The following is a 14082-nucleotide window of genomic DNA, read 5'->3' as shown; positions in this document are numbered from 1 at the left end:
CACTTAGGCCTTGGACTCTCCTACAGTCTAAGCTGATTTTGATGAGCAGGAGTGACTTTCTCTGCCGTGACTCCAGGTCTGGAAGCTGTGATACCTGGGAGAGCCTTAGGTTGAGGTAAAGGCCTGAGTGCTAGCCCCAACTCTGTCAGTAAAGATTTGTCCCCGTGGGGGTATAAGGGGACAGGTCTCAGGTGCTTGACTGTGCGAGCACCTATCTACAGGCTGATGACTCAGCCTCTCCCTTTCTAGGCCTTAGATAAGGAAGTTTTTCCTCTTGCTTTGCATCCCAAACTACTGCAGAATCTGTGGCTGGGCCCCAGGACAAGACTGGGGCCCCTCCAAGGGAGCCCAGAGCTTTGTTAGGGAAATTGGGGGGTGGGGGGACCACAATGAAGTCTATTGTCCCCTGTCCCCTCTTGCAGGAAACAAAAGGCTCCCAGTCTCTGGGGAGCCCTAGCCCATGCTTGGTCCCTGCCCAACCCCCAATGCCCAGCACACAGGGAGGAGCCAGGGCCCTTGGAGACAGGAGGTTTTATTGATGCTGATGGGGGTAGGAGGGGCCCCCAGGAGCCCGGAGGGAGTGGGGGTGGGGCTGAGTCAGTCAGCGGATGCTAAGGCTTGGGCACATGAGGGTAGGTTAGGGCACATTCATCTTCTTAGGATTCTGTGGCTCCTTCTCTGGGGCAGGGAGAGCGCATCATGAGGGCGGAGCAATCGAAGAGCAGGGAGGAAGAGGTTAGGGATGGCGGTGCGCTCCTAACCTGAGAGAAGGCACCACAATAGGCAGCAACATCTGGTCAGTAGGGGGAAGTGGGGAGGGGGCACCTGGTTGGCTTCTTGGGGAGGGGCCCGTCCTCGGCCTGGGTGAGCTTTCAAGAATTCCTGGTGTTCCCAAGCAGAGTGGGGCAGGGCCCAAAGCCCCTCTCCCTGTGGGCCTCCTTCACGAGAAAAAGGCACTCGGGGAGCCCCCTTGGCAAGGGGTGCCAGAATTAGTCCTTAAGGCACAGCTGGGGGCAGACAAGGCGCCAAGGCACAAAGGCACAACTGGTTGGGGAGGGGCAGGGGCAGCCTCCAAGCTGAGTGCCAGGGTCACAAGAGGACACAGGACCGCCCACGCTTGACAGGCGTGGGGTTGAGCACAGCCCGGACAGCCTCGGCAAACACCTCCTTGACGCCGTCCTGCTGCAGGGCCGAGCACTCGAGGTAGCGCACAGCGTGGATCTGCTTGGCCAGCGCCTGGCCCTGCTGCGGCGTGATGGGTGCCTGGCCCTGCTCCTTCAGGCGCCGCAGGGTGTCAGGCTGGGCTCTCAGGTCCTTCTTGGTGCCCACCAGGAGGATGGGCACATCAGGGCAGTGGTGGCACACCTCTGGATGCCACTTGTGCCGCACATTCTCATAGGAGGGCGGGCTGGCAATGGAGAAACAGATGACAAACACGTTGGTCTGAGGGTAGGAGAGTGTGCGGAGGCGGTCGTACTCCTCCTGGCCCGCTGTGTCCCACAGGTTCAGGTTCACCGTGCGCCCGTCCACTGCACTCTGGGCGCTGTAATTGTCGAACACTGTGGGGATGTACTCCTTGGGGAAGGCGTTGGTTGTGTAGCAGATAAGCAGGCATGTCTTGCCCACAGCTCCATCGCCCACCACTACACACTTGATGCTCTGCATTGTTGGTCTACCTGGAGGCTGTGCCTCCTTCCCGTTCTGGGCCCCTCTGGATGCAGCGACCTGTGGACAGGAGAGAGAGATACTCTGGGTTAGGGAGTCCTGGGAAGAAAGGATGGGGGCATACAGAAGAGAACCAGCTCCAGTTCTCTTAACCTGACACCATCCTGCAATCCCATCAAGCCAGACCACAGACAGACAGACACAAAATGGGAGACAGGTCCTGAGACCAAGCAAGGATGCTCAAGGATACGGAGGCTGGCACTACTGTGTAATATATTATGTGAAGCATGTAAGTTCTGATGCCAGACTGATTAAGGTCAAAATCTGGTTCTGTTATCTCCTAGCTTTGTGACCCTGGACAGATTACTTAACCTCTCTATGTCTCATTTTCCTAATCTGTAAAATGGGGATGAAATAATACCTACTTCATTGGGTGGTTGTGAAGATTATATACATTAACACATATATAAAGCATTTAGTACAGGGTCTGGTCATAATAAGCATTCAATAAGTATTAGCTACTTTTCTTTTTCCTCCAGGAAGTACTGACACACAAGGATGGTACACACGTGCAGGCATCTACTCAATCCTCTATCAGCTATGCACCCCTCCCGCTGAGTAGACTGGAGACAGCTTCTGGCACAGGTCACTCTGAGATGCAGCCACGGGTGAAGCCTCCCATCTCAGGGCCCACCAGCCCTAGAGCACTGACGCTTTAATTCCAAACATGACATCTTGGCTACTGACTGCAAACCGAAATGTGTAATGAGAAACCTGTTGAGTAAGAGGCACAATTCTCTAGGCAGCCACCCTATCTCAAACTAGGGTGCCCTGGGAATGGTGAAAAGGAGGGAGCGCTTACCCATCATTCTTGGAAGCATGGGAAACCCTATCTGGCCACACAGAGCCAGGCTGGCGACTCAGTGCAGGGGAACACTGGAGACAGAGCCAAGGCTGGGATTTGGTCTGGAATCTGGGTGTGTAATGATGAGCGAGGCAGAGGCCGGGGGTCCCAGACATCTGCATCTTCTTTCAAGGTGGGCTAAAGCCCAGCCAAGAAGGATGAACAGAAGAATAAGACAAAAATTTGATTTTCCCCTTAATCTTCTACCTCTTTCCTGAGACCATGGCCTGTGCCTCTGAAGAAGCTGAGGGGCTTCTGGACTTTTGGGCAGAGAACACAGTGTCATTAAGTACTATCACTGAGAAGACATGCTGGTATCAGATTGGTCAGGGATTCTAATCACAGCTCCACCAACTAGTCAAAGATGATTCTCAGGCAACATATTTAAGTTTCCTAAGCCTCAAATTTTCTCATCTGTAAGATGGGGATAGAGTTGGTGAGAGTATAAGATAAGCTAACATGTAGAGAGTGTCTGGCATGAGGCGTGGCACACAGGAAGTGGCAAATAAGTCAGCTGCTGTAATTATCAGTGGGGTAAGTTTGAGAGGAGTCCCCGTTCCAACCATCACCCGGTCATCTCTGCAGCCCACAGGGCCTCGAGGTGAGGAACTGCTCTTCCGAGTTCTGGAACAGAACAGAGCTTCCGGAAACCCTGAGATTATTTATACTGCTGTGGCAAGGGTAGTCCTCTAATTGACTACTTCCTCTCAGCCACGGGGGACTTTTTCTGGCTAGTATGTTACTTCCTTTCCCTGCAGCTCTCTCACAACCAGGTCCCTGCTCCCTGGGAAGGGACAGCTCTGTGTATGACATTATGACACACCCAGTTCTCTTCGCTATCTCCTGCTCCACCCAAGCACTATCATCCCTGGCCCATCTTCTCCATTTCACTTTATACACAGCAAAACTGTACCCTGGTCTGCCAACCCTTATCCTCTGACCTGTCCTCTCAACTACTGGTCCCAAAGCCTCAAAAATCAAATTTGGAAGGCGCAGGGGGACTCCATCACTGGAAAGTAGAAAAGGAATTCTGGTGGTGTGGAACCTGCAGAGAATCCAGGGCTTAGTCCCTCCCAGCTCCCTCCCAGGCCCCAGCTTCCCCTGGGACCAGCTGGGAGGGAAGTGAGTTCATTCTATGACGCTGCCTCTCTGGTTTACAGTAAAAATATTTCCATCTTATTTGCATGAATAAATGTGTGTTCAACCTTAGGAGAGTGGATAGAGGGCCTCAAGCGTATGGGTCCAGAAAGAAGACAAGGACCCTCCAGGGCACTTGAGAATTTGAGACTGGAAGTCAAGAGAACTCAGCCAAGTCCTAGCCCCAGGGCTGCTCTGCTGCCAACTCACTGCAACCAAGCAAGAGGCACTTACCCTCTCTGGGCCTCAGTTTCCCAATCTGTGAAATGGAGAGAAAAAAGCCGTGCAAGGATACTAGGTGGATGAGATGAGACATTGAGGAGCCCGGGGGCAGGGGACAGGATGATGGAGATAGGAAAGGCCCCTGGGAGCACAGGGTGGGGGTGGGAAGGTTGAGTCAGTCAGCAAATGCCTAAGACCTTGGCACCTGAGCCCAAGTCAGGGCACGCTCATGTTCTCAGGATTCTGTGGCTTCTTCCTTGGGGGAAAAGAGACAGCATCTTGGGGAGGGGGGTGTTGGTGCCATTCCTCATGTCCACTGGAAGGTTGAGGAGAACCCAGCATCTCGAAAAGCAGATGCTCTCTAGGCCTGTAAATCTGTAGCAGCACACGAGGCCAGAGCATGGCTGTGACCAGGAACCCCTCCCCTCGAGCCCAGCACTGGGCTGGCCCAGGCAGGAAGGCAAGGAGGGGACTCTGGCCGACAGTCACAAGGCCCGAGAGACCAGAAGTACAGCTGGCTCCACGCAGCTTTCTAGGGAGGGGTTATCAACCAGCAATCAGTAAATCAGCCCTCAAAGGAGCGAGGAGGGAGCAGGAAGCTTCCGGGCTGGGGAGGGAACAGGGACTGACACCGGAAAAGGATCACGAGGGAGGTAGTGTCCAGAAACAGGCAGGGCAGAGGCAGTACAACATAGGGCCAAGGGCACCAGATCCCTGACTCTGACCTGGGATCACCTGCTGACTCTACCCCTTGATTAAAGCCCTCCATGGTACAACCCTTTACAGATCACATGGTATTACATTTTTTCATCCTTCTAACTACTCATTGGTACTATTCATACTCACAGATGAGGAAACAAACCCAGAGCAGTTAAAATAACTCAACATCACACAGCTAGTCAGCACAGGACTCAACATAGACCCCATTTTTTTTAAACACAGACCCCAATTTTGCAATCCAAAGCCCTATGTTTTCCTCAGTGTGTCAACAGCCTCCAAGTGACCCTTACCAGCTGACTTGGTGACCTTAAGCCAGTAACTCACTTCCCTTCCTGGAACCTGTTTCTTCATTTGTATGACCCATATGACAAAACTCATCCTCCCTGTCTCAAAGGGCAGGAGTGAGGATCCTGAGCACAGGGATGAATATGCTTTATAAACTTGGAAGTGGGCTGCACAGAGAAGGTGGCAAAGGCAAAGCCTTTCATACCAAGAGGCTGGAATCATTGAGTACACAGGTGCTTGAGAGGTGGCGGCAGCCCAATTCTCCCCATTCAAGGATAGCTCAGACCCTTATCTCCTCTCCCAGGGCAACTCTTTTCTCTGAACACCTATGACCTGAACTGGGTCAAATAAGTTCCCATAGCTCATTTAAGGAGGGCGCATGCTCAAAAGGTAGGATCTAGCCTGTACCATGCCGGACAAAGGGTCAGTCAATGCTGTCGGAGGCCAGACAAGGACAATGGCCTGCCTGGGGTTGGGGGATTGACTGTGACTTATTTACTAGGTCACTTAAAAAAAAAAACAAAAAAACAGAACTTTTGTTTAGTATGTAAATAAACATTTGCAGGTTAGTATAGTCTTAGCCATATTGTTCTGGCTTTCTAGTCCCAGCTTAATTCAGATCATGCCTGGTCCCTCATCTTGGCTTTCAGAGTTCTTCATAATCTGGCAAAGGTTTTGGAGTCAGATAAAGAATCCACTTGCAACACAGGAGACACAGGAGACTAGGGTTCGATCCCTGGGTCAAGATCCCCTGGAGAAGTTAATGGCAACTGCTCCAGTATTCTTGCCTGGAGAATCACATGGACAGAGGGGTCTGGCAGGCTGCAGTCCAAGGGGTCACAAAGAGTCGGATACAACTGAGTGACTGAGCACTCTACACATTCCACAGAGCTGGGTTCAAATCCTAGTTCTGCCACGATGAGCTAGGTAATAGTATCAACCTTATAAGGCTGTTATATGGATGAAGTGCATTGATACACAATGTGTGTGAACTAAGCAGATGCTTTGAAATGGGAGTTCCCTTCTCCAGAGGGGTCTTCACTGTCCTATGTAAACAGGCCAGGATCATTCTGGCCTCTGAACTTTTCCTCTTGTTCTTCTCTCTGCTGCCACTCCTTCTCCCCTTTCAAATCTTCCTGACTCGAGGCCTAGATTAAGTCTCATGGTACCACGAGGCTACTGAATTCTGCTTTCTTTGAACTTCCACGGTGTGGCCACCCTTATAACCCTTCTTTGGCTCTGAGTCACTCTCCTTCTGCAGCAGTCACATATAAGTTCCTTAGCTTGTGGATGTCCCTCTGACCAATACTGAAGTTTGACCTCCTCGCCAAAAATCTGAGTACAGGCTTCTGATCTGCTTGCTTCTGCTTCAGGTACTGAGGTCTGCATAAACAGGTCAGAAGCCCAGAACTGAACTGACACCTCCATAGTCCAAACTGCAGTGCTGAATCTTACTGGACAGGAGTGGCAGCCCAAAGCCTTGACTGGGCTAGGCAAGAATCTTTCCTCCCAGTACCAGTTTGACCTGGCTCCCGCAGGGAGCACAGTCCAAGGGGCTCATCCTATCTGAGCATAGTCCCCAGAGCCTAGCCTGTACCCAGTGGGGCCTGGTCTTGGGGTGTGGCCCAGGCAGGCCCAGAATGGGGGAGGGAAAGGAAGCAGCATATTGCCTGATTGCCAGATCTCTGTGGCAGTTGTAGCAGGGGAAGTGTCCCAACTGGGAGTGGGGGAGGGGAGGAATAGGCCCTAAGAGCCGGGGGAGTATGAAGGCAGTGGGAACTTACTGGAGCCTTCTAATCTGCCTCCCTGACACAGGAGATCCCCGCCTGCAGTCCTCCCTGAAACTCATTCTAACTATAATTCATCACTCGGGGTATTCTGATCCTAGGCTCTGGCCACATCACCCAGATCCTCTCCACAAGCAGCCTCCACATTCTCTTCCGTAAAACACGTCAAGTAGCCATATTCACTGTCCTGGTGGGAATCCAGCATTTCTCCCCCATTTCCACCCTTCAGTCCACCACTCAGCAGCTCAGAAGACTCCAATTGCCTCAAACAATCCCCTAATTTGTCCTCCAGAGCCAACAACCACTGCCAACTCCTCCAGGCAAGTTTTTTTGTAAACCACCCAAGTCACAAATGACTTATTCCATCCAAGGTCTGGGTCCTGATTTTCTCACAGGTGCATTCTATCTCAGTCACGTGGAAGCTTATCTAAATCTCTTGTCACTAGACTGGGAGGGCCTAGAGGGTAAGGTCCTGGCCATGTCTTCCTGGGCTAAGCACAGCACACAGTGGCTGTCAGTAAATCGCTGAATGAACTCTATCTGTCCTTCATGTCTTTGCACATGGGAGTTCCTCTTCCTGGGATTCTGCTCCTTTTCCACTGTCACCCCACTCCACAGCCTCCTATTCCTTCAGGGCCCAGCTCCATTCCCCAGCTTCTCAAGGACACCATCCCTTCTTCTGCCTCACTTCCCCCAGTACTGTTATTTAGGTTCATTGTGCGGAACTAACGCTAGCTTCATAAGGAGGGAAATCTGTCCTGCCTACTTCCACAAGCCCAGCAGAGGGCTGAGCAAAAGCTGCAGACTGACACACACCTCCTCTCTCATCAATTCAGACTTTGATTCTGGGAAGAAGGAAGAGCCTCCAGGCCCAAGAGACACCAGACAAGGGTAACTAACTTCCTCCCCTTGAGGAGTATGATTTAGGGTAACTGAGGGAGTGCCCTGTCCCTCAGCTGGAAGAGTGAGAGGGGTTGGAGCAGGCATAGCTCTAGTCCAGTGGCGATGAGGAAGATGGGTAGGAAAAGTGGTACTGATGAGGCTAAGGACTGGGAATATCTGAAGACCAGGGCTGGCCAAAGATGAGGTCAGGGTCATGGTCATGGTCAGTGTTAGAAACAGCTTCAGAAGTTCTGCCAGTCTGTCTGTTTGTTTGAAGGGGGGAGTAGGAGAGCGATGGTACGAAGAGGCTCAAAGGGGCTGCAGCTGGGCTAGCAGGAGGAAGCTGGGGGAGACATGAGGTCAGCATGGGGCTGGGACCAAGCCAAGGGCTGAGTCTTGCTTTTTCTTCCCCTTCTCCCATCAGCAGGGACAGAACCCGAGACAGCCTAGTTCCCAGCCTTTAAAAAAAAATTCACGCTGGAGAATTCTCCACCTCTTGCCATTCTCCACCCTTTAGCCCCTGTGGAGGATCCTGCACTCTGCAGAATAGGAGATGGAGGGAGTTGAATCTACCCACTAGGGATCCGGGAGGAGGAGGGTACAAGACAGCTATAGCTGGGAGGGCTGTGGGAGGCTGGGACCCTTTCACTCAGTCCCAGCTCCTCTCCTTCTTCTTCTGGTGCCCGAGCACCTGGGGTGCTCCACACACAGCCAGCCCCAGGGCCAGCGCAGCAGGCTAAGGAGGCTGCCCCCCTCCCCCAGCAGGCAGCACAGAGGAAGGCTGAACACTTGCTTCCTCCTCCCCACTAACAGCAGCTCAGCAGTCCTGGGGCCCCACGGAAGGCCCGCGAAGTGGCACTTCCTTTGCCTCTGCTCATTTCACACGAGGCTGTACAGAAGTGCCATCCTCCCAATCCTGCCTCCCCACCTGAAAATACCCAGAGACCCAGGGCTGCCCAGTCACTTCAACACCGCCCCAGACCTGAGGGGGTTTCCACAAGGGAAAAAAACATCAGGGAGGAAACTCCGGCATCTATTTTCCACTGTCAGTGGGGCAGAGCTGGAGCCGGGCATCGGGTACTCCCCCATGTTGCTGTCCCCTGGCAAAGTCCCTGACTCTCTGGCCTCTGCTCTTGTGCTTTGGGGAAAGGGGCCACACACCCAGACAGCTACTTAGGCCTGTTCAAGGTGGGGTCCAGAGTCGGGGGCACTGCTCTGAGGAGCCTCTTGAGGGAAGGAGAGTCAGAGCTATCAGTATTTCGTATGCTCTTTGGAGCTATTGATAGGCAACTCCTTACTTCTGAAGCTGAGCCACAAGCTCTGAAAGCTAATGAGAGTTATATACAGGACTGCAAGCAAATCAGGACAAGGACCTGAGTCTCCTGACCTTTAGCCTGGGAATGGGCCCATCGCTCTGACCTCATTCAGGATGACCCCATCATGGTTTATTCCTTCAGGAAATGGGCCAAAGGGGCCAGCTTGACATCTGAGCCCGTTTTACTTCCAGGCCCTCATGCCTAGCCAGTGCTGGGGCATCCTTAATTCAGAACTGACATTACTGGACAGACAGCCACCCTGTCCCAGCTGAGGAGAGCCTCCTCTAGGCTCGAGCTCTGGGGGAGATGCCCTACCCCATGACATGAGGACAAAAGAGGAAGCTGGACCCTGGACAGGAAAACCAATCTGTACTGGGGAGGCGGCCCAGGCTTTGTCTTTGGTTTCCCTCTTCACAGAACCCTATAAGCCTCACCACTCACAGGTATACACTGTGTATGCAGGAGAGGTCTTTAGTTTGGGCCCCCATCTTCTTTTTAGTTGCTCAGCTACCTGCATTCATCATCTTCCCAACTGTCTCACTACAGCCACAACCTCTCAAATCTTCCTGCTCATGACCCCCTAAAAACTTACACCAGCTACTTCATCTGCTTTAACATCTTGCCAGAAACAACTCTCCGTATCCTAGATTCTCAACCAGGATCTTGACCTGAGTCACTTCTCTTCACGTCAAGACCCTGACCATAGTTTTTTTAGCCAAAACCTCAATGGCAGCCTCCTATAGCAGGTACATATTCCTTACCCCCACCCTCTGCAAAATATTTCCCCACTTAGATTTCTCCCACCTTGGTTATATTTTTCCGGTGGTGACTTTCATGCAATTAGCTCAAACCTTCAGTGGGGCCAGGTCTTGTCTGGGAGAACCCCTGTTTCATCCATCCTATCTTTACTCTTAGAATCCTGTTGGTTGCTCAGTTATCTAAAATAAGTACTGGTTTGGCAGGTGGGAAGTCAGGACTCCTGGGTGGTTTTTTAACTGAGCTCTGATGCTGGGAAATTCCTTGTATATATGTCCTCCCCTGAGCTGGGATTTTTATGCAGGTCCCTGGGACTTCCTGCTGGGGCCAAACCTCTACACCTCCCAGAATGTCAGTAGGACAGACAGGAGTGCGGAGGAAGAAACAATCATGGGAGCAAGACAATTGTAAGAAGGGAAAGAGACATAACGGGGTACAGGAATGGTCCTTAAACCTAGCTGTGCTTGGGAAGCCCACAAAAGTAGCACTTTCTCTCCTCCACTTCTCTTCCTCTAGTGGAGAGAAATGAATCCAGTAGACCCGAGAAGGCAGAGGGAAGCAGGATCTCTCAGAATGCATCCCAAAGGCTTGAGAAAGGAGCTTGAGAATGGGGACAGCAAGGCTTACAAACAGCCAGGCTGGATTTCAGTTAGACTCGGAATAAATTCCAAAAAGAGAGGGAATAGGCTCTTAGGTGAGAGGTGGAATATTAAGGATGCCTGAGGAAGAGGGATAAGCAGAACTCTAGAGAGCTTCCTGGTCACCAAGGCCTTGATGTAGCCCAGGGCACGTGGGAACCTGGCCTGGGAAGGCCCTGGAAGCAGCAGGAAAGAGCAGGCAGACACCTTTGCCTCATACCCCTCTTTTTTTCCTGAATTGGAACTAAGACAGTTAAGATTGAAGTTAAACCAGCCATAGCCTTCCCTCTTGAACCCTGCACTTTCCTTCCATCATGCCTAGCTGACCTGGTCCCCTTCTCCCCACCAGGTGGTGCTGGAACCAGTGAGCAATGGAGTCAGGGACCTTTAGGTTGTCCCCCAGGCTCCAGGCCTGGCCTCTTGACCAAGCACCTAAGGGTCTGGGAGATTTCGATTTCCCACGGCCTCTCTCACCAGTCCTATTCAATATTGTGTCACTCTACCCTGATACTCCGAATGCTACAGACTGCTTCCTCCTACCTAACCACAACCTCACCCACTGCAGGTTCCCTTCATTCTGCTAGCTTCCCCTGCTCTGGGCCCTCTCAAGGCTGAGGGCAGTTATTTTGTCTCCAAAAGATAAAGATATGGACATGTAGACACTTGCACGCACATACACATCTACAGAGGTTTTCCAAACCCTTCATCACTTTATCAAGGGGAGGCTGCAGCCCGCCTCTCTGAACTAGGGTGGTCTGAAAGGTTCCCAAAAGCTGGAGATTCGTTACTGAAAGGGAAGGAGAAGACAGGGGTCCATCAGAGGGACGGCAGATGAAGAATCAAGAGGGTGGATATGTGTGCAGGAGCCAGAAGCTGGGCAAGGAAGGGAGCAGGGAGGCCACAGGAAGAGGACAAGGATGAACAGAGAAGCAGGGCAGGGGAGAGGGCAGGGGCCAGGCGTGACTGTGTGTCTGGGGGAAAAGCAACTGAAGAGGATGCGAGAAGGTGGTGACAGAGGGTTTGAGGGTAGAGTCTGAAGAAGGAATGGAGGAAGACAGAATGAGAACTTGTAGAATTCAGGGACTAACAATGGCGGGGAGGGAAGACTAGGAGATGGCTCCTCATCATTTTCCAAGGCTAGAGTCTTTGTGGCCTCCCAGAAGTCCTATTCTCCCCATCTCCTAAAAACAGTCCTGCTCTCAGTGAGTCCCTCTCGCTAACCATGATCAGCACCTCCGAATAAGAGCCCTTCCACTCTGTCACAGGGGAAGACCTGGTTCCTTCCCTTCCTCCGTCTACCCTGCCAAAGAGCAGTGCCAGGCACCGGCGAGCTAGGCACAGCCGATGTTTGCTCACTACAATACTTGTTTCTCTGTTCCAGGGATGGAGAGGTTATGCTTCACACAGAGAAGCACTGGGGTCGGCCGGGGCTCCCTCACCCTCCTCAGCACAGAGGACCCTTGGGCTGCAGTCTGGACCGGCCTCGATCTTCCAGGGAAGGAGCTCCTTCTCCGCAGCCCAGGGCTTCAGAGGCAAGAGACAGCCTCTCTCTCTACCTCACAAGTGTCACAACTGCCAAAGCAGTTCTCTAGCCCAGGGGCCCCTTCCCCTCAACACACTTTAGAACAGCCCTCCCGCAACTCCTGGGGGCACCCCATCTCTGAGTCCCATCTCCCAGCTCTGAGCTCTTCCCCTCAGAGACTTTTCTCTCGGAGCGGGAGCCCCTCCGACCTCAGGATCCCTTGCGGCTCCCGGGGGCCGGTACCGCCGCCCTCGGTACAGGAACCTCCACCCTCCCGGAGCCGTCGCCGGCTCGCAGTGGCCCGTGCCCGTCCCCGCCCCGCCCGGCCGGCCGCGCCCGCCCAACTTGGAGCGAGCCGAGCACCTCCAGCCGCGGCCTCCCGAAGCCAAACTTCCCGGGCCTGCGCTGGCGTCCAGTCCCGGGCCGGCCGGGCTCCCTTTCCCCGGACCCTCAGCCCGCCGGCCGGTGCCGGGCCTCACCTGGTGCCCTCCCCGCTGCGGGGGAGCTGGGGGCGGCGGCAGCGGCTCGGGGCTCGAGAAGGAAGTGAGAGCTGGAGGCCGGAGGAAGTGGGGGGGGCGGGCCCGCCGGCGGGGCGGGGCGCGGGGGCGGGCCGGGCCGGGGCGGGGCCCGACCAGGAAGTCCGCGGGCCGGGCCCCCCCACCCCGGGTCGCCCCCAGCCGGTAGGCCCCCGGCCGGGTGCTGGGCTCCCTCACCCCAGCCCTCTGCCTCTGAGGCCCTTTAGTTCAGGGCGGCCAAGGTCAGTCTCCTTCTTGCCACCCCCACCCCAGCAGAGGCCCTAGTCTAGGCGCTTGGGTTTTGTCCCCCTCTCACCGTATCTCCCTGCCTTCCCACCCCTGCCAGAAGATGCTGAGAACGGGCGCCCCTAGGCCTGGTGCCTTCAGTCAAGCCCCGGGATCGAGCGATGGCCCAGGCTGGGGTTTGGCTAGAATGGGTCCGGCTGGGACAGTCCCCACCCCTGCCCCGAGCCCCGGGGGAGCTCGAGGTGGCAGTGATTCAGCAGTGGGAAGGCCCCAGACCCCTGGGAAGGGTGCGGAGACGGGGGGAAGGGGAGCTGGCGTCAGCACCCGGGGAAAGACAAGATCAGCAGAGGCGCAGGCGGAGCCGCGGGCCCCAAAAACAGGATGTCGTGTCGTCGTTCCGCACCCGGCGGCTCCGCGCGCCTGGGCTCCGGGGAAGAGGCGGGGCGAGGCCAGGACGTGGGGCTCCTCTCGCCCCCTTTTCTCGCTGGGGCGCGCAACTGCTTGGGACAGAATGGCCGCACCCAGTCCAGAATCCTGCTGGGGCCCTGGGGACCGGCGGGTGGGCGGGCTCGTGGGCGCCCTCTGGTGCTTCTGCTCCTAGGCCTTGCGCGTGGAGCTCTGACTTGAGAAAATATTCTTCGTCCAACACAAACTTTCTGAGTGCCTACCACGTGGAGGGCTGCGTGCTAGGTGCTGTGGAGGAAAACAGAGAAGTTAACGAAAGGCTCCTTGTCTCCAAGAGGCTATCCAGAGAAAGAGGAAGAACAACTCCTAGAATAAACTGTTCAACTTTTCTGAGCCTCCATTCTATCTTTGGCAATACAGAATAACATCCCCTTCATCCTGTAGTTGTGAAGATGAGAATGGATGTAAAAGGCCTGCTGCCAATGGCTGGCTCACAGTAAACACTCAACAAATGCTTCTTTTCCTCTTTTTAAAAATCATGTTAATGTAAGAATGAATTCCCAAAACACAGCGTGCCTGCCCACATCTTTGGGTCTTTGTGCATTCTATTCCTTCCGCCTAACTTCTGTATTGACTGCCAGGCGAAATAGACTCAGCCTTTCACAATCTGTCCTTAATGGACCACTGCCTCCAACAAGACACACACACACACACACACACACACACACACACGCCACCTCTGCCTTGCACTTGGTAGTCTCTCCCGGTGCTGTCTAGTGAAAATGTGACCCACATATGTAACTTAAAATTTTCTAGTGCTGACATTTTTTTAAAAAGTAAAAAGAAGGAATTCCCTGGCAGTTCAGTAGTTAGGACTCCACCCTTCCATTGCAGGGGGCACCTGTTCAATCCCTGGTCAGGGAACTAAGATCCCACCAGCTATAAGTCCTTCCCCCAATTAAATTAAAAAGAAACAGGTAAAATTTAATTTTACTAATATATTTTTCTTAGCCCAACATATGCAAAATATTGTCATTCAACTTCAACATGTAATCAGTATAAAAATTATTGATTATGAAAAT

At 53.5% G+C, this 14082-nt stretch overlaps 1 protein-coding gene across 1 annotated transcript; it reads right to left on the bottom strand.

Moving 5' to 3' along the window:
• Positions 1-514: 514 nt before the first annotated feature.
• RHOG (ras homolog family member G) lies at positions 515-12445 on the bottom strand. Its single transcript, XM_043480947.1, has 2 exons — positions 12314-12445; positions 515-1725 (listed from the first exon to the last, which is right to left on the bottom strand). Exon 2 carries the CDS (start codon positions 1663-1665, stop codon positions 1090-1092), a length of 576 nt encoding a protein of 191 aa, XP_043336882.1. The 5' UTR covers positions 1666-1725; positions 12314-12445; the 3' UTR covers positions 515-1089.
• Between the last annotated feature and the right edge of the window lie 1637 nt (positions 12446-14082).

Source organism: Cervus canadensis, chromosome 11 (assembly GCF_019320065.1).
Source record: "Cervus canadensis isolate Bull #8, Minnesota chromosome 11, ASM1932006v1, whole genome shotgun sequence".
NCBI classification, from domain to species: Eukaryota; Metazoa; Chordata; class Mammalia; order Artiodactyla; family Cervidae; genus Cervus; species Cervus canadensis.
This window is presented reverse-complemented; position numbering and strand designations above follow the sequence as displayed.

Bases quoted from the DNA above. Each gene is read 5' to 3' on its own strand.
- RHOG (XM_043480947.1), bottom strand. From the start codon at position 1,665: ATGCAGAGCATCAAGTGTGTAGTGGTGGGCGATGGAGCTGTGGGCAAG.